We start from the raw sequence: 23,826 nt of genomic DNA, 5'->3' as shown, positions 1-23,826 counted from the left end.
TGTATCAGTTAATTATTTGTGTTATAAGGTAATATAAGTCAGGGATGTGTGTGTGTGCGCGTGTGTGTGTGTGTGTATATTCAAAAATCATTGGCATAAAAAACAAGTCATCAACAAAACTTTGGATAGTTTTGCATAACATTATTATACTATGTTCCAAGTGGAACAAGGCATCAGAACAACAGCAAATAACATAAGTCATTTTTAAATTCTTTTACTCTGCTTATACTACATTTACATAGGAATTGGCAGAATTTCTTCCATAATGGAGGGGAAAGTCTTCTTCCATAGGACTGAGACCAGCCATGCAAGAAAAAAAGATGTGAAGTTATTTACACAATACTAGATTGAAGCACCATGGTGACAAAAGCAGAGGCTGAAAGTAGATGGAAACAATGGCTGTATATATAGGAGTCAGGCTATACATCAGCATGAATCACTGCTATTTTCAAAGGGATGTTTTTCAAATATGATTAAAGCATAACACACCACAACTCTGCTTATATACACAGGCCCAGAAGGGGAGGAATAACAATAGGTCATAGTTCTACAGGTTCCTAGGCTGGTCAATTACCACTGAATAGCAGTAGGTCCTACAAATGACTGATATAATCATGATCTCTCCAAATAATCCCAATAACTTAATATCAACTAGTGGAACTCGTGGGCTATAACAAATAGCCCCATTACATATACAACCTGGATACCATGTATTATAAGAAAATCACAAGACCAAGGTCTCAAAGAAGACTACAGAATAGGAAGGGCTATTCAAACAGAAGATCTTCATCTTTCTCTTCGGCCAATAGATTAGCAGGCTCCAACACTTCTCCAGATGCTTTCCGTAACTCCAATTCTTTCTCTGTTTTCTCTTTGAGAACCTTCTTCTTCTCCTGTATTTTCTTTAACCTGGAGAGTAAGGAGAGTTTTTCCAGAAGCTACTCAACAACTAAAAGAGAGAGTAGTGCTACAACAAACTGCTTCCTCTCCCTCCCTCCTCCCCCCATTCTCTAACAAGGATGATAAACACGCAGAAATAATCCTAGGCTATTATTTTAATTTAAAATAATGATAATAATGATAATTTCAGCAGAAGTTTCTAACATTCACTTAGGAAAGTCCTGAATTAAACCCTAAACATATTAACTAGAGGTCTCTAATAGGCCACCCAAAATTTAGATATTTATTAAAATTCTAGATCATGAGTCCAATCAGCCCAGTCCTTAAACTTAGTAGTTCTTAACCTTTAAAAAAAATTATAAATTTGTTACTATAAATTTTACTTTTATTATTAAGTTTTTATAAATCCCTTTAGCAGCCTGAAGAAACCAATGGACCCATTCTCATAAAATTTTAAAATAATAAGAAAGTAAACAAAGTCAAAAGTATATTGAAATAAAGATTATCTCCGATTCAAGTTCACGGTTCATTTGCCCAAATATTATAGTTTTAAAAGTATCTAATAATGGCAAGGATGCACTACTAATACATCTACACTGTCAAAAAAACTTTAGCATCTTCAAAGCTCTTCCTGTGCTGCTGCCTCCCCCATCACCTGCCTTCACTCATCTTCACTTCCTCAGATTTCTTACATAACTGATGGTGCTGTTCATAAATTGTTTTAGGTACAGTTTTATCTCCCTGTTCCACAGTACATAGTACTTTCCCCAGGATACATACGATAATATGTAACTGACTGGTCCTCCACTGCTGTTCTCCCCTCCCTTCATTTTAGTGATTTTAAAGTGAAAATTGCACCTGAAAGCATTTTCAACTTCTTACCAGTGACAAGGTGATAGTTTAGAGCTGGAGGAGTACACACCGGTCACCTTGTCTGATTACCTCATTTTCCAGCTGGGAAGTGACTTGCTCAAGGACAAGCAAGAGCAAGACCCCAGATGTGCAGATGGAGCCGTGGCTCCAAACCTAGCCCTCCCTCTCTAGTCTCCTAGGGCACCACTCAAGTTATAAGAGACTTCTAAGGAAGCACACCAACCTTCAAAATAAGAGTTCATGTTTTCAATGATATCCTTATGCTATTGAGCAAGTCAAAGACAAGTGAAAGGGCTAAACAGGCAACGTCAATATAGCAGCAAATATTATTAGTAGTCATGTCCCCGGTCACTGAGTGCCAAGCCCAACACACCTATAAAACTCTTCACGTTCTCGTTCGTCCAGTTCCGTGATGATGTAAGTAAGCGTACGTTCAATCCGGGGAATGATCACTAGAGCAATAAAAGACACAGTAAAGCAGACCATCTGCACATCCTCTTTCAGTAAATGCTGATGCTACGTTACAATAATTGACTCCTTGATATAAAAAAAAGTAAGTTAAGGAGATAAATTCATTCTAATACATGCAAATCACTTTTCTATCAGTTCACTCATCTCCCTACATAGGAAAGACCTAGGAAAATTCAAAGTAAAAGCTTTGATTTCCTTAAAAGGCCATGTAAAGACCAAGCAATCAAATAAGAAAATAAGTTGAAATTTAATTCTAGAAAACATTTACTGTTATGCAAAGCAACTTAAATGCCCGTATCCATTGTTTCAAAATTACATGGCTAGGCACATACCCCAAGGAAGTCGGTGACAAAAAAATAAAAAATACCCCCCAAAACCAACATACAAAACAAAAAATTTACAGCAGCACTTTTCATAAGAAATGAAGTAGATGCCCATTGACTGAAAATGGTTATCATGAATACAGTAATACTGGAAGTCTAAGGAATGATGCAAAGTAAAATAACAGAACTAGCAAAACAATAGATATAAATGGTAAAAATGCAAATGGAAAGAACAAAAAGAAAAATTTAAACTGAATGCTGAGAAATTTCTAAAGAAGAAGCTTGGCCCTAGAGAAGAGATATGAGAAGGTACCTTGCCGCCCACTTTTATTGAAACAGCATTTTCCCTTTTACACTCTTTGTTGTAAGAACTGTTTCAGGCTGGGCATGACTCAGATGAGTTCTCTAATCATTTAGTTTCAAAACCAGAATGAAATGAGACTCATAGGTCATTCCACAGTTAACAAAAAGATTTCTTTAGCCAAAGGAGGAAAACATTATTTAATAAAGATATGCATCAAGGATACTGGAATCAGTTAACTGGATCAGTTAAGCAGATCGCCTGCATCTGAGTTGCTCATGGTGGTTTGCAAAGAATCATATTATAGACCATGGAGTTTTTCATGTAAATTTGTACTCAGGTTACCAGGAAGTAATGTAGTCCCCTAAACCAATTAAGTCTCAAGAAAAATTTTAATGCTTTTTAAGGAAAAACAAATCTATCTTGGATGGGAGTAAGAATTATTGTTCCTACCAAACAGTGAAGATACTAATAAATAAAACAAAATGTCCATACTCTTTGACTCTTTCTGCTAGGCATATTTCATCCCCATTCATCCCCAGAAGTAGAGAAAAAAAGATTCCATCCACAGATGCCAAAATTTTCATGACCATAATTTGGGGAAATGTGGGAAAACTAAAGTACATAAATATAATGGTATATTATTTAACCCTAAGAAATGATGAACATAAAGAATTCAGAGAAACATGAGGAGAAACAAGACATTTACCTTTTCAAAGTTTAGAGAGGGGTTAAAAACCAAAAAAGAAATAGAAGTACAATTGCTTTTTGCAAAAATTTTGATTACATGAAACTGAAAAACTTTTGCACAAACAAAACTAATTCATCTAAACTGAAAAGGACCAACAAGCACTGGGGGTCAGGGGGACCTTTGCATCAATCATCTCAAGTAAGGGTTTAACATCGGTGATGTACAGAAAAATAACATATATGAACAAAAATCATTTCCTAACAAATAAGCTGTCAAGGGATATGAACAAGAGTTCTCAGAAGAACTGAAAACTATTCCACGTATGAAAGAATACTCTAAATGATTAAGAGGAATGCAAATCAGAACAACCCCAAGGTTTTACTTCAGACCCAGCAAACTGGCAAAGATGAAAAAAAACTATTTTAGTCCATATTGGGAAAATGGGCACAATAATGTATTGGTGGAGAAGTTGTGAACTCGTCCAATTACTCTGGAAAGCAATCTGGACTACAGCCTTTGAACCAGTGGAACTAGTAGTAGGCCACAGAAATCAAAGGAAAAGAAAAAGAACACACACACACCAACTGCAGTATATGAAAATAATGGAATTCTATTATGCCATTAGAAATTATGAAAAGGATGATTTCAGAAATACTGCAGAGTGAAATGAGCAGAATCAAGGGAATAACTTATACAACAACTACATTATAAAAAAAAACGACTCTCTAAGACTTGAAAATGCTGACCAATTACAATTCTAGAGCACTGATATAGACTACATAGACAACAAACTTGCTTTCATCATAAATCTTTTCTTCTCACAGTGCTGGGCCTGGAGTCAGGAAGATCTGAGTTCAAATCCAGCCAGCCTCAGATACTTACAGGACAAGTCACTTAACCTGTTTGCCTTAATCCACTGGAGAAGGAAATGGCAAACAATGTAGTACCTTTGCCAAAAAAAACTCATAATGGGTTACAAAGAGTTGGCCATAACTGAAAACTACCAAACAGCAAAGAAACAAATCAGTTGCTTCATAGTTATCTTCAAGTAATCACTGAAATCTGACCTCCCTCCTTAATAAGTCTCCCTGGTCACCCTTTCCAGCACTGACTGCACCTTCACTCATTCCCCTCTGCTCACTCACTCTCACTGCCACTTCCAGGTTCTCCCCCTACCTCCATCACTCAGTAATCTCTCCTACATTTAGGTGCATATGTACAATTCATCTCTACCACCCAATCAGAATTCTGGTTAATTGTTGCTGGGTTCATAACAAGGCTTCAACAAGTTTGGAATCTGGCTCACAATATCTCTCTCTATCCCAACACTTGCCCTCATAATAGGGTATTTTAACTAATTTAATATTAATATTGACTCTCCTTCAAACACCCTAACCACTCAGTTCCTCAACTTTCCATGACCTACTCCTCCCTCTGACCTGAGCCACACACAGATGATCATTTCCTTAATCTTGCCATCACCCATCAGAAATGGTGCATCAGAAATGCACCACCACTATATTCAAGAATTCTAAAATCCCCATTATCTCACCATAATTTACTGGCTCTTCACTTCTCCCTCTACCTTCCCTCTCCAGATCCTAGTCTTTGTTCACTCTGTGATCTCCAATCTTTCAACCCCTCCGTTCTCTCCCAGACCATCTCCCCTGAATTAGCCCCACCTCCTCTTTCCCTATCTTGACTGATCAATCAGTTCAAGGCTACATTATCCTTTTTTCTTGAGTCCCTGATTTCCTTATATCACTAACTGTGATATAAGTCTCACCTTATAGACTGCTCCCACAATTCACTGCCTTCACCTATACACATACATGCTGATAAATGAAAGTGCAAAAAAAAAAAAAAATCACACAATTGTTCCAACTGGGTCCACTACAAACTTATGTTATAAACCTCAACTGGGTCCTCACTGCTGCTAGGGAATCCTTTTATATCTCCTTACCAACTCACAATCCCACTCCTCACAGCAACTTTTCCAAACTTTTTCATTCCTCTTCAAACTTCTTTAACTTACCCCTTACTCTCTCCCCCTCTCAGCTGAAGATCTTGCTTCATATTTTACAGAGAAAATTGAGGCCATCTGCTGTGAGCTCCCTCTTTTTCCATTTTCCTCATCTCCTATCAGCCCCTTCTGCTACTATCTCTTCCTCAACCCTTGTCTCAACGCTTCAGGTGGCCTTCCTTCTTTTTCCAAGCTCAATCCCTTTATATAAATGAGTGATCCCACTCTATCCCACTACCTCCAACAGACTGACTCCTCTCTCATTCCTATCCTACTACTTATCTTCAGTTTCCCCCATCAGATCTTTCTCTACCACCTGCAATCAAGCCCACAGACTCAGTTCCATCCTCAAAAACACCCTAACTTGATCCTTCCATCCCTCCTTCTTTTTCTGTCCTCTGACCATCTACAACTTTCTCTCCACTTGCTCTCTTCTCAGTCTTATGATATGGATTCTGACCTCTTCACTTCACCTAGGCTTCTCTCTTCAAAGTTATCAATGATCTCTTAACTGCCAAATCCAACAACTTTTCCCAATCCTCCTTCTTTCTGACCTCTGCAGCCTGTGGCACTATTGATCACTCTCTCCTCGATATTCTCTTCTCTCTAGGTTTAAGAACATCACTCTCTCCTGGATTCCCTCTTACTTATCTGAAGCCTTCTGCTCTTTCTTTGCTGGATCTTCACCCGAATAACATCCTTTTAACTATAGGTATACCACAGGGTTCTGTCCCAAGCTTCTTTTCTATACTTCTACATCTATTCTACTTCATCTGGTAACAAAATAATCAGTTCCCAAGTATGTAATTGCCTTTTCTATGTTAACAAATATCAAATTTACCTATCTTGCCCCAGCCTCTCTGCTGACCTCCAATCTGACATCTCCAATTGCCTTTCATTTATCTCCAAATGGATATCTAGTAACCACCTTAAATTCAACATGTCCAAAATGGAATTCATTATCATATTTCATAAAAACCTTTTCCCCTCTTAACCTCTATTACTGTTGAGGGCAACACCATCTTCCTAGTCCCTTAGAGTGGAAACGTAGGACTTATCCGGGATTCCCTACTCTCCATATACAAGCTGTTGCATACTCCCTTATCTCCTCTGACAATGTCACCACTCTGGTGCAGGACCTCATCACCTCATGTTTAGACTGCTGCAGTAGTCTGCTGGTGGGTCTGCCTGCCTCAAATCTCCCTCCACTCCAATCTATCCTCCATTCAGCAGTCAGAGTGATTTTCCTAAAGCACAGGTCTAACCATGTCACACTCAATAAACTCCAGTGGGTCCCCTTCACCTCCAGGATCAAATATAAAAGACTCTGGCTTAGTCAAATAACCAACATTCCCTCCTCACTTCCAGTCTCTTACTCTTTGATGTAGTGACATTAACCTTCTTACTGTACATTTCATCTCTTAGTTACAGGTAATTTCTCTGGCTACCCCGCATACCTAGAATGTTCCTCCTGCTCATCTTTACTCACTGGTTCCTCTAGTTTCTTTCAAGTACCAAGCACCATCTTCCACAGATAGCATTTCCCAAACCCTCTTAATACCTTCCCTCTCTAAACTGTTCCCTATTTATTCTGTATATATATTGTTTGTACTACTTGTCTTTTGCCTCTTTTTGTATCTCCAGCACTCAGCACAGTGTCAGGAACACCAGTGCTTATTAAATATTTACTGACTGAATAGGCTTCACACAGCTTTTGAGGATCTTCTCCTAGGCAAAAGAAAAATTAAACACATTTTACAAGGACAAAACTGGGACTTTAGGCACACTAAATGTTCAATATTTTGCTTTGGGGGAAGAGTGATATGGAGAACAAGGAATGGATATGCACATAATAAAGAATTAAAGAAACACAAAAGCCCCTGAGAATTCTCCCTGTATGTAGAGTGGGTTCCAATGTTTTTTTGAAACAGCCTCTTCTATAGCAGCTTGTACTCACCATGCTCAATGGCATTCACCCGTCTGTTCGTGATTTTAATGGCCTCATCCAGTGTAACAAATGACGTCTAAGACAAGAGAACAAATTACAAACAGCTAAGCTTTTGCTCATAACCAGTATAATCAATCTGGCTCAGCTCAAAATGTTGGAGCAACTTTTTCTGGAAGCATACTTTTCACGATGCTTTTAAAATGCAGATTTCCAATAAACATTAGGGTCTTACAGAATTGTGGCGTTATTTAATTAAAATTAAATCACTTTGACCAAGCCAACTAACCATGTTAAGAGGAGGATTCTGGGAAGATGGTGGAGTAAGTCAGAAAATTTCAAACTCTCAGGATTTTCCTCCACAAGAGATAAAATAGCTCCAATCAGAGAAGACCTGAAGAAAAATCCCAGGACAAGATTTCCTCCCTATACAGAGTAAACCCCTGCAGGCTAGGATCTACTTTAACAAAGTGCAAGCTGCTTAAACAAGCAAGCCCCACCCCACTACAGCAACTTTTATGACTCCCCCCACCCCCCACACACAGTGAGGGGAATTGGGCATCTGACCTGGGGAAGATCTAGGAAACCTCTGCTGCAAGGAATGCTAGGCCCAGCTGTGCTTCTGATAGCAGCAGACCAGAAGGAACCAGCATAGGCCCAGTGAGTGCAGAAGCAGTGAGGTGGGGATGTTGCTGGCTGTGGACACTTATAGGAGGCTGGAGGTCTTGGTTTGAGTTCAAGGTCAGAGGGGAGAACTGAAGAGAAACAGAGGCCACAGAGGCACCATCCCCCATATCCCAGGATTAGAGGTAATTGATTATAAAAACTAAATTATCACACACACACACACACACAAATGTACAAGAAAAGGAGAAAGAATTCAACCATTGAGAGCTATTATGGGAATAGAGAAGACTGGGGTTCATCTTCAGAGGAGGATACTGAAACAAACACTCTTCTATGCCAAAGAGTAATGTCGAATGGTCAACCTGCCCAAAAAGAATTTATTGAACAACTTTAAAAAGACTTTAAAAATCAAATGAGAGAGGTTGAGGAAAAACTAAAAAGAAAAAATAAGAAGAATACAAGAAAACTGTGACAAGAAAGTCAACCAATTAGAAAAGGAGATCTAGAATCTTAAAGGAAGAAAAAGACTCCTGAAATCAGAATTGGGTAAAGGGAAGTCAGCAAAGTTATAAGAGATGAAGAAATAAAAAAACGAAATATAAAGAATGAAAAAATAGAAGAAAATATGAAACACCTCACACTAAAAACAATGGATCTAGAGAAGAGATGAAAAAGAGGAAACATAAGAATTGGACTATCTGAAAGTTCTGATCAAAGAAAGAGTATTGACACAATAATAGAAGAAATAGTTGAAGAAAATTGTCCTGAAGCATTAGAACAAGAGAGGAAAGTAGAAATAGAAAAAAAAAATCCACTGATCACTACTGGAAAGAGATTCTACAAGGAAAACTCACAGGAATTATAGTTAAATTCCAAAACCCCCAGATCAAGGACAAAATATTATAAGCAACCAGAAAAAACAATTTACATATGATGGTACCACAATTAGAATCCCATAAGACCTAATGTTGGTGACAATAAAAAGATTGCAGGTCTTGGAATACTATATATTGAAGAGGCAAAGAACTGGGTCTTCAGTTGAAAATACCATGCCCAGCAAAGCTAGGCCGGATTTTGAATGAAAAAATGGACATATGATTAACAGTCAGACTTTTAGGACTGTTAAAAAAAAACAAAACACTCAGAACTCAATAGAAGATTTGATATACAAGAGTCAAGAGAAAGATAAGGTACATACCAATGATCAATTTACCAAGGACTAAATAAGGATAGAATGTTTGTCTTTTATGTATGGAAAATATAAAACCTATGTGTAAGATTGTTACTAGTAATTAGGTAGCTTATAGGTAGACCTGAGTATGATATGACTTTAAAAAGTAAAACCTTTTAAGAATAGATAAAAGAGTAAGAGGAAGAACCAATACAGAAAATTTAGATGGGGGAGGGGGCTGTTAGTTCTGGAAACTGACTTTCATCAGGAATGGGTTGAAGGGTGGGAATACATCTACATCTAGAAGAGTATAAAAGTCTTCTAAATTTAAAAAAGAAATAAAACTCTAAGGGGACAGGGAGGAAGGAGAGGACAAAAGAGGGATCTTTAGAGGGGAGGGAGACAGAATAGGTCAAAGGGGTGTACAAAAGTGCGTTTAGATTTAGGGCAATGGAGGATAAGGGAGAGATTGCTGGAGTGGAATAGGTTAAGTTACAGGAGGTAAGGTAGCAGGTAAATAAACATAAACGAATTTTTTAAAAAAAGAAGAGGAACAGACAACTAACGTAGGAACAATGGTAAAAAGATATGTACACATATTAATAAGAACAAAGTGATTATTCTGTAATCTTTAGGTGCCACTTTCCTATGTTTAACATATGATATGTCTTGTCAACTATACTAGTAAAATACCTTTCCAGTGGCAAACACTGGAGATGACAGCTTATAAGTCATTTCATCTTCAACGAGCAGATGTTAGATTTGTTTCCTATTTATTCAGGTTCTCAGGAAGTTTAAGTACTCTCTTTACATGCTACTTGGGCTCAAGATTCAACAACTGGAAATAAGACTTTTTAGTCTTCCTGACACTGTACTGACCTGCAGTGATGCTAGTTCCACCAGAAGCTCCACTGCTTTGGCATAGTTCCTCTTCAGTTTGGCCAGTTGTTCTCCACCTCTGGCCAAACCAGTCAACTCATAACCTAAAATAATCAGTGAAAACGCATTACTATAAAAAGAAAAAAATCGATGCTTTTCCTCTTATTTTCTATCCCAAGAACATAACAGTAAATATCAAGAAGGCAGAGTTGCTTACATTTAGCAACTTATAATGTGACCAAATCAAAAAACATATACTCAGTGAGAAGTTGGGTTTCCTTTCAATTCCAAGGAACACAACTGAGTATAAGAGGCTGATATCATTAGCCTTTTGTAAAGGCCCTCTCCCATCTTTCACAATACTTACTATTACTAATAGTACTTACTATTGTTGAAGTGAACATTAAACTTTTCTCTCCTAGCATAGACAACACAAAGAGATAGCTCAGTAACAGTTATCACTTTCTGTGGCAGACACCATTATAAAAATAACTACAGGATGGTCATCTCCAAGGAGTTCCATCCTACAATTTGCTCTATTAACTGGGTTCATTTTAGGAGAATCAGAATTACCCAATTGTATAGTATGCAGGCAACAAAAGATAAATAATTTACTACTTACTGTCAGCTCCTTCTTGATAATGTTCAAACACTGGCAAGGTGACACCTACAAATACAAGTTTATTAACATTTGTAAAAATAATCTAGGAACCAGGTATAATTATCTTTACTGATCTTGGAATCTTTTTCATTTTTACCAAATCCTCAAAAAATCACAGGAGTGGATATTTGAATTAGTTTTTACCAAGTGTGGAGAGCTCTCCCTTTTCATAAATATTCACAGGACTTTCACCTTCCAAAAAGAATTTCCTAAAAGGGGGGCGGAGCCAAGATGGCGGACTAGAAGGCAGGGTCCTCCCCACAGCCCATAAAATACCTGCAGAGAGGGACTCTCAACAAATTTTGGAGGAGCAGAAGCGGAGAACAACAGAGTGGAGGAGATTTCCAGCCCACGGTGACCTGAAAGGCCCACGGTGACCTGAAAGGCCCACGGAAACGTCAGTTGTGCCAGATGCAGAGCAGAGCACAAAGCCCAGCCTAGCCTTGGCCAAGCTGTGCAGCATGACAAGACTCTGGGAGGAGGACACCTCGGGGGCGGAATCTCCAGTCACAGTAGCGGGTCCTTAGATCCCTCAGCCCACAGGCACCAAAGATCAGTGATGGGGTTTTATCAGCTAGCCAGGAAGGGAGAAGGGCCTTCCCATAGCTCCAACAGCAGGCAGCAGCCACAGAGACTGCACAGCAGCCCATACAGACCGCTTGTTGTTGCAGCATAAAAACCCCTGGGGGCACTGAAGAGCTGAGTCTTGCCTCAGCTCTGGGTGGAGGCCCTGGGAGAGCTGGTTTTTGCCTCACACTGAATGGCGGCCCTGCCCATCCAGCTTATCTGAAAATCAGCCCCCAGTGCTGACTTGGGAACTGAAGGCCAGGTGGCTGTGGAGAGGTAACTGCTAAAATTCTGGGCATAAAAATCCCTCTCTGAGTCCAGACCAGTACACGCTTGATTGTGTCACCTTGGAGGAACTGAGATCTCACAGATTCCCAGAAGTCAAAGGAACTAGGACTAAAACCAAGGATCACCTACCCAGCAAAACTGAGTATAATACGTCAGGGGAAAAAATGATCTTTCAATGAAATAGAGGACTTTCAAGCATTCTTGATGAAAAGACCAGAGCTGAAAAGAAAATCTGACCTTCAAACACAAGAATGAAGAGAAGCATGAAAAGGTAAACAGCAAAGAGAAGTCATAAGGGACTTACTAAAGTTGAACTGTTTACATTCCTACATGGAAAGACAACATTTATAACTCTTGACACTTTTCAGTATCTGGGTAGTTGGTGGGATTACACACACACACAGACACACACACACAGCACAGAGTGAATTGAAGAGGATGGGATCATATCTTAAAAAAATGAAATTAAGGGGTGAGAGAGAAATATATTGGGAGAAGGGAGAAATGGAATGGGACAAATTATCTCTCATAAAAGAGGCAAGCAAAAGACTTTTCAGTGGAGGGAAAAAGAACAGAGGTGAGAGAAAAACATGAAGCTTACTCTCATCACATTCCACTAAAGGAAGGAATAAAATGCACACTCATTTTGGTATGAAAACCTATCTTATAATATAGGAAAGTGGGGAAGAAGGGGATAAGCAGGGTGGGGGGGATGATGGAAGGGAGAGCAGTGGGAGGAGGGAGCAATTTGAAGTCAACACTCTTGGGTAGGGACAGGATCCAAAGAGAGAACAGAAGCAATGGGGGGCAGGATAGGATGGAGGGAAATATAGTTAGTCTTATACAACACTACTATTATGGAAGTCATTTGCAAAACTACACAGATAAGGCCTATATTGAATTGCTTGCCTTCCCAAAGGGAATGGGTGGGGAGGGAGGGATGAAGAAAAGTTGGAACTCAAAGTTTTAGGAACAACTGTCGAGTATTGTTCTTACTACTAGGAAATAAGAAATACAGGTAATGGAGTACAGAAAGTTATCTAGCCCTGCAGGACAAAAGAAAAGATGGGGACAAGGGAAGGGAGGGATGTTAGAAGAGAGGGCAGATCGGTGTTAGGGGCAATTAGAATGCTCGGCGTTTTGGGGTGGGGGGAGGGGAGAAATGGGGAGAAAATCTGGAACCCAAAATTTTGTGAAAATGAATGTTAAAAGTTAAATAAATTAAAAAATTAAAAAAAATTTTTAAAAAATTTCCTAAAACAATAGCCATATCAGTTAAAAGTAGACAAGGGACTCTCTTTTATCTTTGCCAAAAACTGTGCCTTCGACATAGTAACTGTTTAATAAATGTTGGTTGAAATGAATTTAGTTCTGAGTAAAAAGTGAAAAGTCTGTTTGATAAGCAGTTCAACTAAATAATTTTAACTTGACTCCAGATATTTCTGAAAGTATAAATCTTACCTGCTACATTATCTTTCTTTGCTCTGATCTTCACTTGGGCTTTGTTCACATTCTGAATAACAGTGGTACTATAAAGGGAAAAATACATTAAATTTTATTTTAATTTGGCTAAATTTTAATGAGAAAAATTAACCTACATGATCCCAATATTTCTAATTTTTACAATAAACTGTTAATGAGAGTATGGATTGGGGCTTAATATTAATCACCGAGTAACAGCAGCCAGAAGAATGAGGACAAATCTTCCCTCCTGCCAGGGGAAGACTTCAGAAAATAGATACTGAATATTATTATTTTTTTAAATCAAGAAAAAAAAATAACAAATAATTTGGGAAGTAAAGTAAATATTATGCATCTATAATTATGTCACTGAAGCTAAAATATTTTCACTTGCATAAGAGATATATCTATATGAAAAATACTCTGATGCTACCTATATTTTGATAGTAAATGGTATGTAAGCTACATTATACTATTCTTTTCTTGCAAGATTTGGTCATCAAGAAGCCAATTAATAAGTGCTTCATGTTTCTATCCTGAATCTTATCCAAATGAAATGCTGTAAATTTTGTTAAGACAGGACAACAGGACTCTGTGGGATTCCCAAATCCACTTATGAAACATATAAATTATTGTATTTATAAAATAACAGTTCTCCAGTTCCTTCAAAGCGCCCCCCCCCCCCCCCCCATCCCTTTACCATTCTATGCCTCTATTCAACACTTATTCACTCATTCTCAAGATACCATCTGTCCTAAAGGTCAGTCCTGAGTAGCTTTCCTGTCAGAAGTATTCAGAGTTGCAAAATTATGGAGTCTAGTATTCAGCATGACACATGTTAATACTAAGAGAAATGTAGTCATTTTTTAGGCCAAATCCCCTAGACGAGAAAACAGGTCTAGAAAACATAAGACATGTAACTTGTCACCCAGTCAATTCAAAGCAGAATCAGGATACAAATGGAAGTCTCTGGACAGACCAGTCTATTCACAAAATCCATGTTTACTCCAAAGGCTCTAGAAAGCCACATACAACTTTTTATCTAAAGTCCTCTGTAGATTGTCTCACCTGAAGTCACCAGCTGTGAATTTGGCTTCCGCAAGTGAGAAAGCAGCTTCTCGCATCACTTCACCCATCAGCATTTTGGTCTGTCAAGAATACAAATCAAAAATGGACAAAACTAAGTTGCTTATAGGCAAGACTTACTCTTTAATAAGGTCAGAGTGGAAAGAGACCCTAGGGGTCACTTAGTCCAGACAAAGGCCAGGAGCTGGTCATCTGTTCAGTTACTACAATGGTAGTAATCATAGCGACAGAGTCGGAAATCTGATCACGTTGGTTTTTCCACACTGCGCCATGCTACCAGCTTGGTGCTCTATAATGCCATGAATTCTGTGTTATCAATGTAATAACATCAGGGCCAAAAGATTTATTCACATTTTAGCGTCAGATGTTTGGTTTACACCACCAGAGATGTCAGAGAAAAATGAAATTTTAAAAAATTGTTTTATTGCTGTATTTTTACATCATGGTCATTTCCTATTAAGGTCCTCCATGTTAAAAACAAAACGATTAAGCCAAGTCAATTGACAGAAATTATATTTGATAGTGTATACTAAATTCCATATCCACAGTCCCCAGTGCTTTACTGAGACAAGGTAGAAGCATGAATTTTATGAACCACCAACCTTCAAATTTAACTACATTAATGTAGTACATACAAGGATAAGAAATTTGATGTGTCAATATACCTTTTTCTCAAACCATTTTCCAATCACTAGTAAGCAAAACTGACCTTTTGTTTTCTTTCCCTCTACTCTTTCTCTTTCTAATGAAAAGTGAGATATTTAAGTCAGGAAACAATAACAAGACTAACAATAATTTAGAACATAATCAATCATACTGAATTTTCATACTCTCGTGAAAACAAACTTCTGATCAAGAGTAAAACCTATACTTGCCTCAATGATCTTCTTTAAGATCTGCCGAAAACGAAGAGTCAAGGCATCAGATTTTTTCTTTAGGAGGTTTCGGCCTGTCTGTGCACCTTTTAATCGAGCCTTCATGATGGTCTGTGCCCTAAATTCAATAGAAATAATTATAGTCATACAAAATTCTTAATATCATCTAAGATAACAAGATCAAGCACAAACATTTCCCAAACAAATTAGCAAAATTACACTCTACCCCACTTTGATGCCACAGTATCTAAATAAGATTGCCACGCAGACTATTCACCACTTGTATGTGAAAGTTTAATTGATTTTTCTAACTCTATAGGTCCATATTTCTATGCAGCCTGTAAACATGCCATAGTTATAATGGAGAAAGAACTAAATTAGAACTGAAAATACTCCTTTTGCACCTGCAATTAGTTCTGCCTAGTTGTAATGGAATGTAAATGTTTTTTAAAGCCAGCTTAGTCTAAATGATGTGACTTGTACAATAAATTATGTTTTCTGTGCGAAATTTTCAATTGCCTAAAGATATATTTTTTAAAATCAGATCACAGAGTGCTTGGAGATCTTCACTTAAGACCCTGAATACCAAACATTATATAATATGTTTAATTTTAAGGTTCTAAAGAAATGTGAGCTATTATTATTATAAAAGCTAACAGATGTACAGTAAATGTGGAGTTGCCTAAATAAGAAGTTAAGATTACATGACATTTTCCTTCCCATTCTCTTCTTCAGAACAAAGTATTAGTTTAAAAGAAAATAATAAAAATGATTATTCCAACTTTGCTATCATTTAAAGTAAGTTTTATCATTAAGGTCAATGACATACAAGATTAGTAATCAATCTAATCAAACCTAAGGACTCAAATTGTTTCATGAGAGAAGGTATACCTGTATGACCTTGGCCAAGTCACTTCCCTTCTCCGGGTCTCAGTCTCCTCATCTGTAAAGTTAGGGGGCTGCACAAGATGACCTCATTTATAAAGTAAGGGAGAGTTGGACTTGGATTAGATGACCTCTAAGGTCCAGTCTAGCTGTAAATCAATGATCCTAAGCTGTTGCATGTGACATAAATGCTGAATCCAAAATATATGTTTTTTCTTCTTCTACTGGTTTTCAAAAAAAAAAAAATACAAACAGAAATACCATTGGAATCATCATTAGCTTTAATGGTAACAGCGACTGGTATAATCAATGACACTAAAAGAAAAATGCCAGAGGCTAAGTTCTTGAGTAAATATGAGAATTTGAACTTCATAAATTAGAGGTGAGAGGCACCATCTCTTTACACTATAAAGAGAATAATTTAAGTTTTTTTTTAAATTTCTGTCTTTTAAAAGAATTAGACATAATTTCCAACTCCATGAATGAACTAGATCATGAACTAGATCAGAATTAGGTCCTGCCAAACAGGACTGGTTCAGTTTCTTGCCTGAGCAGGATTTAACCATCTGAGTGTGTACAAATTCACAAACCACCCTGTTTACATTCAGAGTCAAAACTATTTCAAACATGATTTCACCTTCTGATAGAAACCACAATGTAGCCTTACAGTCACTGTTGAGAGTCATGTTTTAACACAGATCAATCTAGCAAAATTATTTTTTCACCAAATTCTAAAGTAGTTTATTGGAGTCTATTAACCAAGATAAACAAGAGTTTCAAGGAGAAATTATTTTTATCAGATGTTACATAAGGCAGGGACAGAGAAAAGGTATAGTTTTCAGCACAACAAGAGAGACAAAAGTCAGACTGCAGGGGAATCATGAGGTAATGGATGTAGGAGGTGGAGGGTATTCTTTTTAGATGTAACTTGATGGGCACCAAATATTGACAGAAAGAGATGAAAGTGAGATACTTAGCACAAGAAAACTCTTTTGCTTTCCAATAAACTCTAGTAATTTCTCTAGTCAGCATTTTAAAAGTACAAAACAGAGAATGTGTTCTTGCAAACTGAATTCCTAATGGTTAAGGCACTGCTTTTATCAATTATCAAGAGGAGTTCAGGCTGCTCAAAATAAACTTCTATTAGAGCTTCTTAAAAGCCAAAGCTAATTTGCCCAAAGCCTAAAAAACATTCAAGAAACTTTCTAAGTTTTTTACTATTTTTCTTCAAATTCAGCCTGCCTCTAAGTAAAGGACCTTACTTTGAACTGAATTCCTTCTTAACTGGAGCATACAGGTTAGGCCATTATACTGAAAAGAGCACAGGATTTGGAATAGAGAGTTTCTGGGTTCAAATCTAGACTCTACCAATAAAAGGCAGTGTGTGTAATCTTAGGAAAATAACTTAACCCCTCAAGGGGATAATAATAGTACTGACCTCCCAGCATTGCCGTAAAGATCAAATGTGACAATATTTGTAAAAAAAAACAAAAACAAAAAAACTTAACACAGTACTTGACACATAACTCACACTAATAAATAACAGTTATGATAATTATTTTTATCCATAAAATGGGGAGGTGGAATGTGCACCTAAAGTCCATTCTAACTCTAAATATCATAGATAGATGCTTTATTTCACTCATTCTATTTCCTATAACATTAAGAGTATCACAGGACTATAACATTTTGACAGATTAGTTTTCTGGAAGTACAACTAAGAAATACAACTTCTAGATCACAACCTGTTATGTTCATAAGCTTGTATTATTATCCTGCACACTTTAAATGTTTTTATTTTTCTGGCAAGAGTGGGTAAAAGTACCAGCAGCATGATTTCACAACACGATGAAACGCATAAGAATAGCTAATACTATCTATGATGTTTTATATATACAATCTCATAAAAAATCTGTGAAGAAAGCATCACAAATGTTATTACTCCCCATTTTTCAGATGGAGAAACTGAGGTTTGGATAAACAAAGCTTGCCCATAACACTTACAGTTAGTAATTGAAGAGGTGGGACTTCTATCCAGACCTCTAGTGATTGTAACTCCAGCAATTTTCCCATTACTTTCCATTTCTGCTAATGAGTTACAAATGTGTACATGGAGTTCTTTATTCTGAACTGCCCAGATTTTTAAAATGAAATCTCTTAATTCCACAGCACTGCCACTTTTAACTGTAGTCATCAGCTTGCACGATGATGGCTTTGTTTCCAGCTGAATCAAAGACATCTGACTACATGACAAAATGTCGGCTGCCAGCCCCTGGAAAAATTAATGTGTTCTGACAACAGATTACCCCCTGTATTTGAATCTTTTTCTCATCAGCAGGCCCACATGCATACACATCATTCAGTAATTTCCTCATTCACACAACTAGCAATTCATAGTCTAAAACTGAAGAGGCCAATTTTCATGTCACAACTGTTAAAAATATAGATGGTTTGGAAACTAAAAGAAAGACAGATATAATTCACTGTAGTTGTAATTACAAAGAATTCTCTGAGAAGGGTGGCCAAGAGTATATTCTTCTCCAACAGAAAACAGCCCACATTCTTAACAAGGCTATTATTCTGGCCTTTGAAGGGACTTCATTTTCTGACTTTTGCATCTTAAGAAACTTTCTAAAATTACTATTTAATATCTTCTTAAGGACGCACTTAAGGAAGTATTGGTCAAAAGTCATCTCATTCACAAGAAGAGTAGGCAAAAACTGTATTGTAAGATCACTGGTCTCAAAATCAAGAATCCTCAATTCCACTTTGTACTTGGGTGACCTTGAGCAAGTCAGTTCTCTCTCTCTCTGATTCTTAGTCTCCTCATGTGTAAAATGAGCTTGACTATTTGGCCTCCACCTTTCCAGTCTTAATATTCTGTGAAATCAATCCAGCACGCACCACAGTATAGAAAGAAAGGTATAAGTAGGCTACTCACAAGAAAATAACAGTAATAATAAATGATAATAACTAACAACTACATAATGCTTACTATTATAAGTCAGGCGACATGCTACATGCTTTACAATGATTAACTCATTTGATCCCCACAACATCTATTTGAGGTAGCTGCTGTTATACTAATTTTATGCTATGGCAAACAAAGGTAAAGCTCAGGGACAACTAGTAAGTGAGTCCAAATTTGAACTCAGGTCTTCCTGACTTCAACCCTGGTACTCTATTTATTGGGCCGCTGAGCTGCCCCAAGTTCTAGCTTGGATTCTTTGCAATATAGGTCAATATAACAGAGGTGGAAGATCTCAAAAGTCAGCTAGTACTTTTATGAATAAGGAAACTCCTATAGGCCTCTATTGCCTCTAGGACCCAATATAAATTTAAAGCCGTTTACAACTTGACTCCAACCTGTGTTTCCAGACCGGATTCCCGGTTATGCACTCTAGACAGGCACAGTCAAACTGGCCTTCCTGCACTTCCTCACACAAAACATTCCTCGGTTCAGGCTATTTCACCAAGCCTGGAAGGTATTCCCTTTTTACCTCAGACACTTAAAATTCCTAGTTTCTTTACAGCTTAGTTCAAGCACGAGGAAAAAGTTTTTTTCCTAATTCTCCCCAAAGTAGCCTACATCTACTTTTTTATACACAAAGAAGGGGAGGCTAGGCATACTGGATAGAAAACTAGCCTCAGAGACATCAAGACTTAGATTCAAATAATAGTAACAACAATGAACATTTAAGCAATGTCTACTTCTGTGCCAGGAACCGTGCTAAACCCTTAACAAAACTATCTCATTAGATCCTCACAATACCTTGGGAGGGAGTGAATATTATCATCCCCACTTTACAGATAAGGAAACTGAGGCAAACCAAATGACTTCCCCCAAGGTCATAGAGCTAGTAAGTGTTTGAGGCTGAATTTCTACTCAGTGCTTTTTTGGGGGGGGGGGGGGTAGGAAAGGGGTATCAGCAGGTGTCCATTCCTTGTGTCTAGACAAACCTTAAAGAGTTAATGAGTGAAATGAAGTCCCGTCTGACACACTGTGCCGATGTGGAAGTCACTTTACCTCCTGGTACCTATCCCAGGCAACTCTCTATGCCTGTAACTAAGTAAAGACACAGAAGATGCCTTTATGCATTGCTGAGGGGGCGTAGTCATTCAAAGTTCCCTATATCCATAAAATCATTTATACTTTATCTCAGTTTCTTCTTATTCCTATATACCTATTTGTGTACCTGCAGCTTCCCACAACAAAATGCAAGCTCCTTGAAGTATTTTTATCTTTATATCCTCAGTCCCCAGAAATATGTTTTTAACAGGGCCTATAACTCACAATGAAGGAAGTACTCCGAAAAATCGGCAGAGGCTCGTCACCTTAAGTCTTAAAGCGAGGCCCACACAGAGCAGACCGCTTGGAGGCTCAGAGAGGTAAGTGACCCACCCAAGACCACAACATAAACAAGAACAACTGTGGTTTACTCCAAATCCCGAATTCTTTCCACTACACCACTCTATGCTTTTCTTTTTTTCTTTTCTTGCCCTTCTGTCAAAAGGACCAGAAAAGGAAAAAAAAATACGCTCCCCTGAGGCCCTGCCAAGTTATTGGGCGTATTCTTAGACAAGAGAAAAGAAAGTGTAAGTGATTTAAGCTCTTTGTAGGGCAGCGCAAGCACAAGATATTACCACCATGCGGGGTTTAATGAACCCCGAGAGGCCAGCCCTGGGGCAGGCGCAGTTCGGGGCCCAGGGCCGGGACGCCCCGCTCCCGCCGAGGATCGCATACGGAGGGTGGGAATAAAGGGGTCCTACGGTTCAAGGGGAGGACCCTGGGGGCAACCTGAGAAATCAAGCACCTCGGCACCGATGCGGAGGGGGCAGGAGGGCACTAAGAGCCGGCGAAGGCCACTCACATTCGCGAAGGGAAGATATCGATGCGGTCTTTGCCAGACATGGTGGCGGCAGCTCGGTCCCCGGGCCTGTCACCTCTGGTTTCGAAGCCGCCGGTCGCTGCCGATGGCCTCCTGCACTACCTCCTCCTCCTCATACAGTCAGCTGGAAAAGGTCACCTGATCACCTTCGGCGCAGGCTAAGCGGAAGCGGCCTCGGGCAAACCTTTTCCGGTTCCGTCCGCTACTGCCGGGGGCGGGCGGGAGAGAAAATGAGGGGAAGGGAGGAAATGCCCGGATGTTAGTGACAAGGCGCGCACCCCTCGAAACCAAAAAATAAATAAATTTTACACGCCTGCATCGACCCCTCCCCTATAATTCTCCCCCTCCTCCCGCGGCGAGTGCACTAAGCACGACCAGCGGCGTGAAAAGGAGGGGTGAAGAAGTGGAGGGGGGAAGAAGACATCACATCTGCTTCCGCTTCCACTTTCCCCACAGCGCCACCTTACTGTCGGAAAGAGTTTGGGAGCAGTTCATTGATTCAGCAAAGGGAGTCGGGTTTTGACGCCCGTTCCGAGCGGTATCCTCGGGGAAAAATAAGCGGAAGCGACAAAGTGTGCAGTCTCCCCCTCACTTCCCTAGCGCCCCCTCCCTCCCGGGAAGACTAATACTCTATGGTTAAATAGAGAAAAAAACAGGCCTCGCCGACGTCGGCGCTTGCGTCAAGTGTGAGGGGTGACCGCGCAGGCGCAGAAAGACCGGTCTCAACACACGCTGAGAGGAAGCGGCAGCAGGTTCTGGTGCGGCCCGAGTTCTGGGCATTTCCCGGAGTGTAGAGAGCAGCGCGGGGACCCGGTTCGGGACCCTCAAACGCGTATTTCAGGTGACTCCTTCTTCCCTTTCAAGCCTCCCCCCCATTCCTCATGGTCGAGGAAAGGCAAGCGAGTGGCTGCCCCGGGCCGGCCACCCCCTACCATCCTCTCTCGTTGGGCCCTTCCTCGCGCGGGAAGCAGCCGCCCCATCCCGCCACGCACCGGCAGCCGCCTTGGCCTCGTGGCGTGGCGTGTGGAAAGCGGCCGCTTAGGGAGGGGAGGGGAGACGGCTCGGCCTCGGCCGCCTCGCCTCGTGGGCTCCCGGGGAAGGCCCGGCGGGGGGTGTGGCCGCCGCGTCTGGAGAGCTCTGTGACACCCCCACTCCCTCCGCACGCTACCGGCTCTCCCGGAACGATGACCCCGGCGTCCGGGTCTGCTGGTCTGCCCGGCTTCCGGGCTTTGTGCGCCAGTCCTCCCGGGCCCTTCCTTCTTCGCCCGCCCTGAAGACCACGCCAGACCCTGGGCCGTGCAGCGAGGCCGCCGGCTCCGTGCTCCTGGAAGAACCGGGCGCTGCTCGGTCCAGCGTCTGAAAGTACCCAGGGGCTGGTGGAAAAGCACCTGGAAAGGGCGTGAAGGAACCAGCGAGCCGTCTGGGGGTCCCCTGCAGAGCCTCCGTTTAATTCTACGGCACCTTGAGTTTTATAGAGCTCACCCTCGAAGTAAGAGGGGTGAAGAAACAAGTTACTCTTTTCCTTTAGGATCAGGCGTTTCAAACCGGAGAAGTACCTCCGGGTCAGATGAAAAACTGGCTCAGGGAGCTGAAGTGACTTTGAGGGAGGATCTGGTCGGCTGTGCTGGGATTTTCGAATTCTAGAATGTAGCATTTGCAGTTTTGTTTTTAAGCACAACAATGACATTTTTACAATTGCACACAGTTTCCATTCTGTGATCTCTTAAAATTTTTCCCGAGAAAGTCCTCCTCTTAAATGTGGTATTGATTATTTCCCCTGTCTGAAAATTGCTAGCAGTTTATTTTGGGTAAGTAGCACAGCGGATAGAAAATTGGCCCATGATCCCAGGAACCTGAATTGAAGTCTCACCTCTGCCACATGCTGACTGTTACTGTGAACAAGCCACTAAAAATCTCGTGGTGTTCTAAGCAACTCTAAAACTTAGTTGCAGAGGATTTCCTTACATCAGTAAAATCATAGGTCTAGCCCCTAGTTATATAGTACATGTTACTTTTTGTACATTGGCACTCATTCTCTCTCTCCTTTCCCCTTTTTCCCTCCCCCTCCTGTTCTTTCTACTTCTGATAGGACATAAACTCCTAAGGGATAGACCATTTTTTAAAGCTTTGTAGGTAATAAGAGCTTAAATAAATGATGGATGATTGAATTCCATTTTAAATTTAAAGGAATGTCTAAGATAACTTTTTTCTCCCTTGAATTTTCTCATTAATCACTTTTTGCCATTTGAAAAATGAAAATACCTTAATTTCAGCCATTTGGGAATTTTTTTTTCTTAATCTGTTTTATGATGGGTTAACTTGTATAGTGCTCATAGCTTATAAATCATCTTCAGATCTATACTCTAATCCTATAAAGTATTATTAGCCCTATTTTTCAGAGAAAGAAGCTCGCTAAGCAACTTTCCCAAGATCCCGAGACTAAGTGGCAGAATTGACCAAAATAACCAGTCTGCCATTGAATGCCAAGGCATCACAATTCTCTGATTCAAAAGAATTTATTAGGTTGTTTGATGTGCAGTAGTATCTGTGTAGGATTTGGTAAGGCAGCAAACTTTTATCTGTAACAAAATAGCATATTTCATAAATAGAGGCCGTGTGGTGAAATAGATAGACTGCTGATCATAGACTCAGGAAGACTTGGGTTCATTTACTTTCCTACACTACCTTTGTGACCTCTGAGCAAAAGTCACTTAGCCTTGTTATGCTTCAGAGAACTCCCTAGGACTTTGAAGTAATGGATTTCTTGCATTCTGTATTGTAGAGGAAGTTCCCACATTCATTGGATTGTGATGAAATAGAGATGATTGTGGTGTTTTCAAGTAGATTGGAGAGTGGAAAATAATCATTTGTCCGTACTTTCAGAGGATTAAAGTACATTTTTATATTGCT

The 23,826-nt window shown here is 39.6% G+C and overlaps 3 protein-coding genes across 4 annotated transcripts in view; 1 reads left to right on the top strand and 2 right to left on the bottom strand.

The window, feature by feature from the left end:
* Positions 1–198: 198 nt before the first annotated feature.
* ATP6V1D (ATPase H+ transporting V1 subunit D) lies at positions 199–21,128 on the bottom strand. The gene is made up of 9 exons (XM_072629555.1): positions 20,899–21,128; positions 15,143–15,260; positions 14,250–14,329; positions 13,182–13,249; positions 10,827–10,871; positions 10,205–10,308; positions 7,540–7,606; positions 2,147–2,225; positions 199–909 (listed from the first exon to the last, which is right to left on the bottom strand). The coding sequence occupies exons 1-9, from the start codon at positions 20,937–20,939 to the stop codon at positions 768–770; spliced, it is 744 nt and encodes a 247-aa protein (XP_072485656.1). The 5' UTR covers positions 20,940–21,128; the 3' UTR covers positions 199–767.
* LOC140517906 (uncharacterized) lies at positions 21,037–22,573 on the bottom strand. The gene is made up of 2 exons (XM_072629554.1): positions 21,909–22,573; positions 21,037–21,121 (listed from the first exon to the last, which is right to left on the bottom strand). The coding sequence occupies exons 1-2, from the start codon at positions 22,568–22,570 to the stop codon at positions 21,037–21,039; spliced, it is 747 nt and encodes a 248-aa protein (XP_072485655.1). The 5' UTR covers positions 22,571–22,573.
* Positions 21,563–23,826, top strand: part of EIF2S1 (eukaryotic translation initiation factor 2 subunit alpha) — a 19,322-nt gene continuing 17,058 nt past the window's right edge. The window contains exon 1 of one of the 2 annotated variants that reach the window (XM_072629552.1): positions 21,563–21,757. The gene's annotated coding sequence lies outside the window, so the exon portion shown is untranslated. Of the gene's footprint in view, positions 21,758–22,314; positions 22,406–23,826 lie in introns of those variants that run through there. The other variant, XM_072629553.1, reaches the window with a different exon arrangement.

The sequence above is a fragment of the Notamacropus eugenii genome, chromosome 1, assembly GCF_028372415.1.
Source record: "Notamacropus eugenii isolate mMacEug1 chromosome 1, mMacEug1.pri_v2, whole genome shotgun sequence".
Lineage (NCBI taxonomy): Eukaryota > Metazoa > Chordata > Mammalia > Diprotodontia > Macropodidae > Notamacropus > Notamacropus eugenii.
This window is presented reverse-complemented; position numbering and strand designations above follow the sequence as displayed.

Excerpts from the sequence above, each read along its gene's own strand:
- ATP6V1D (XM_072629555.1), bottom strand. The coding sequence starts at position 20,939 with ATGTCTGGCAAAGACCGCATCGATATCTTCCCTTCGCGAAT. Across the intron at positions 14,330-15,142 it reads TCTTAAAGAAGATCATTGAG|ACCAAAATGCTGATGGGTGA; the intron begins GCAAGTATAGGT and ends TATTCTTGACAG. Across the intron at positions 10,309-10,826 it reads TTATCAAGAAGGAGCTGACA|GTTATGAGTTGACTGGTTTG; the intron begins GTAAGTAGTAAA and ends TGATTATTTTAG.
- LOC140517906 (XM_072629554.1), bottom strand. The coding sequence starts at position 22,570 with ATGCTACATTCTAGAATTCGAAAATCCCAGCACAGCCGACCAGATCCT. Across the intron at positions 21,122-21,908 it reads CGAGGCCAAGGCGGCTGCCG|TAGCGGACGGAACCGGAAAA; the intron begins GTGCGTGGCGGG and ends CGCCCCCGGCAG.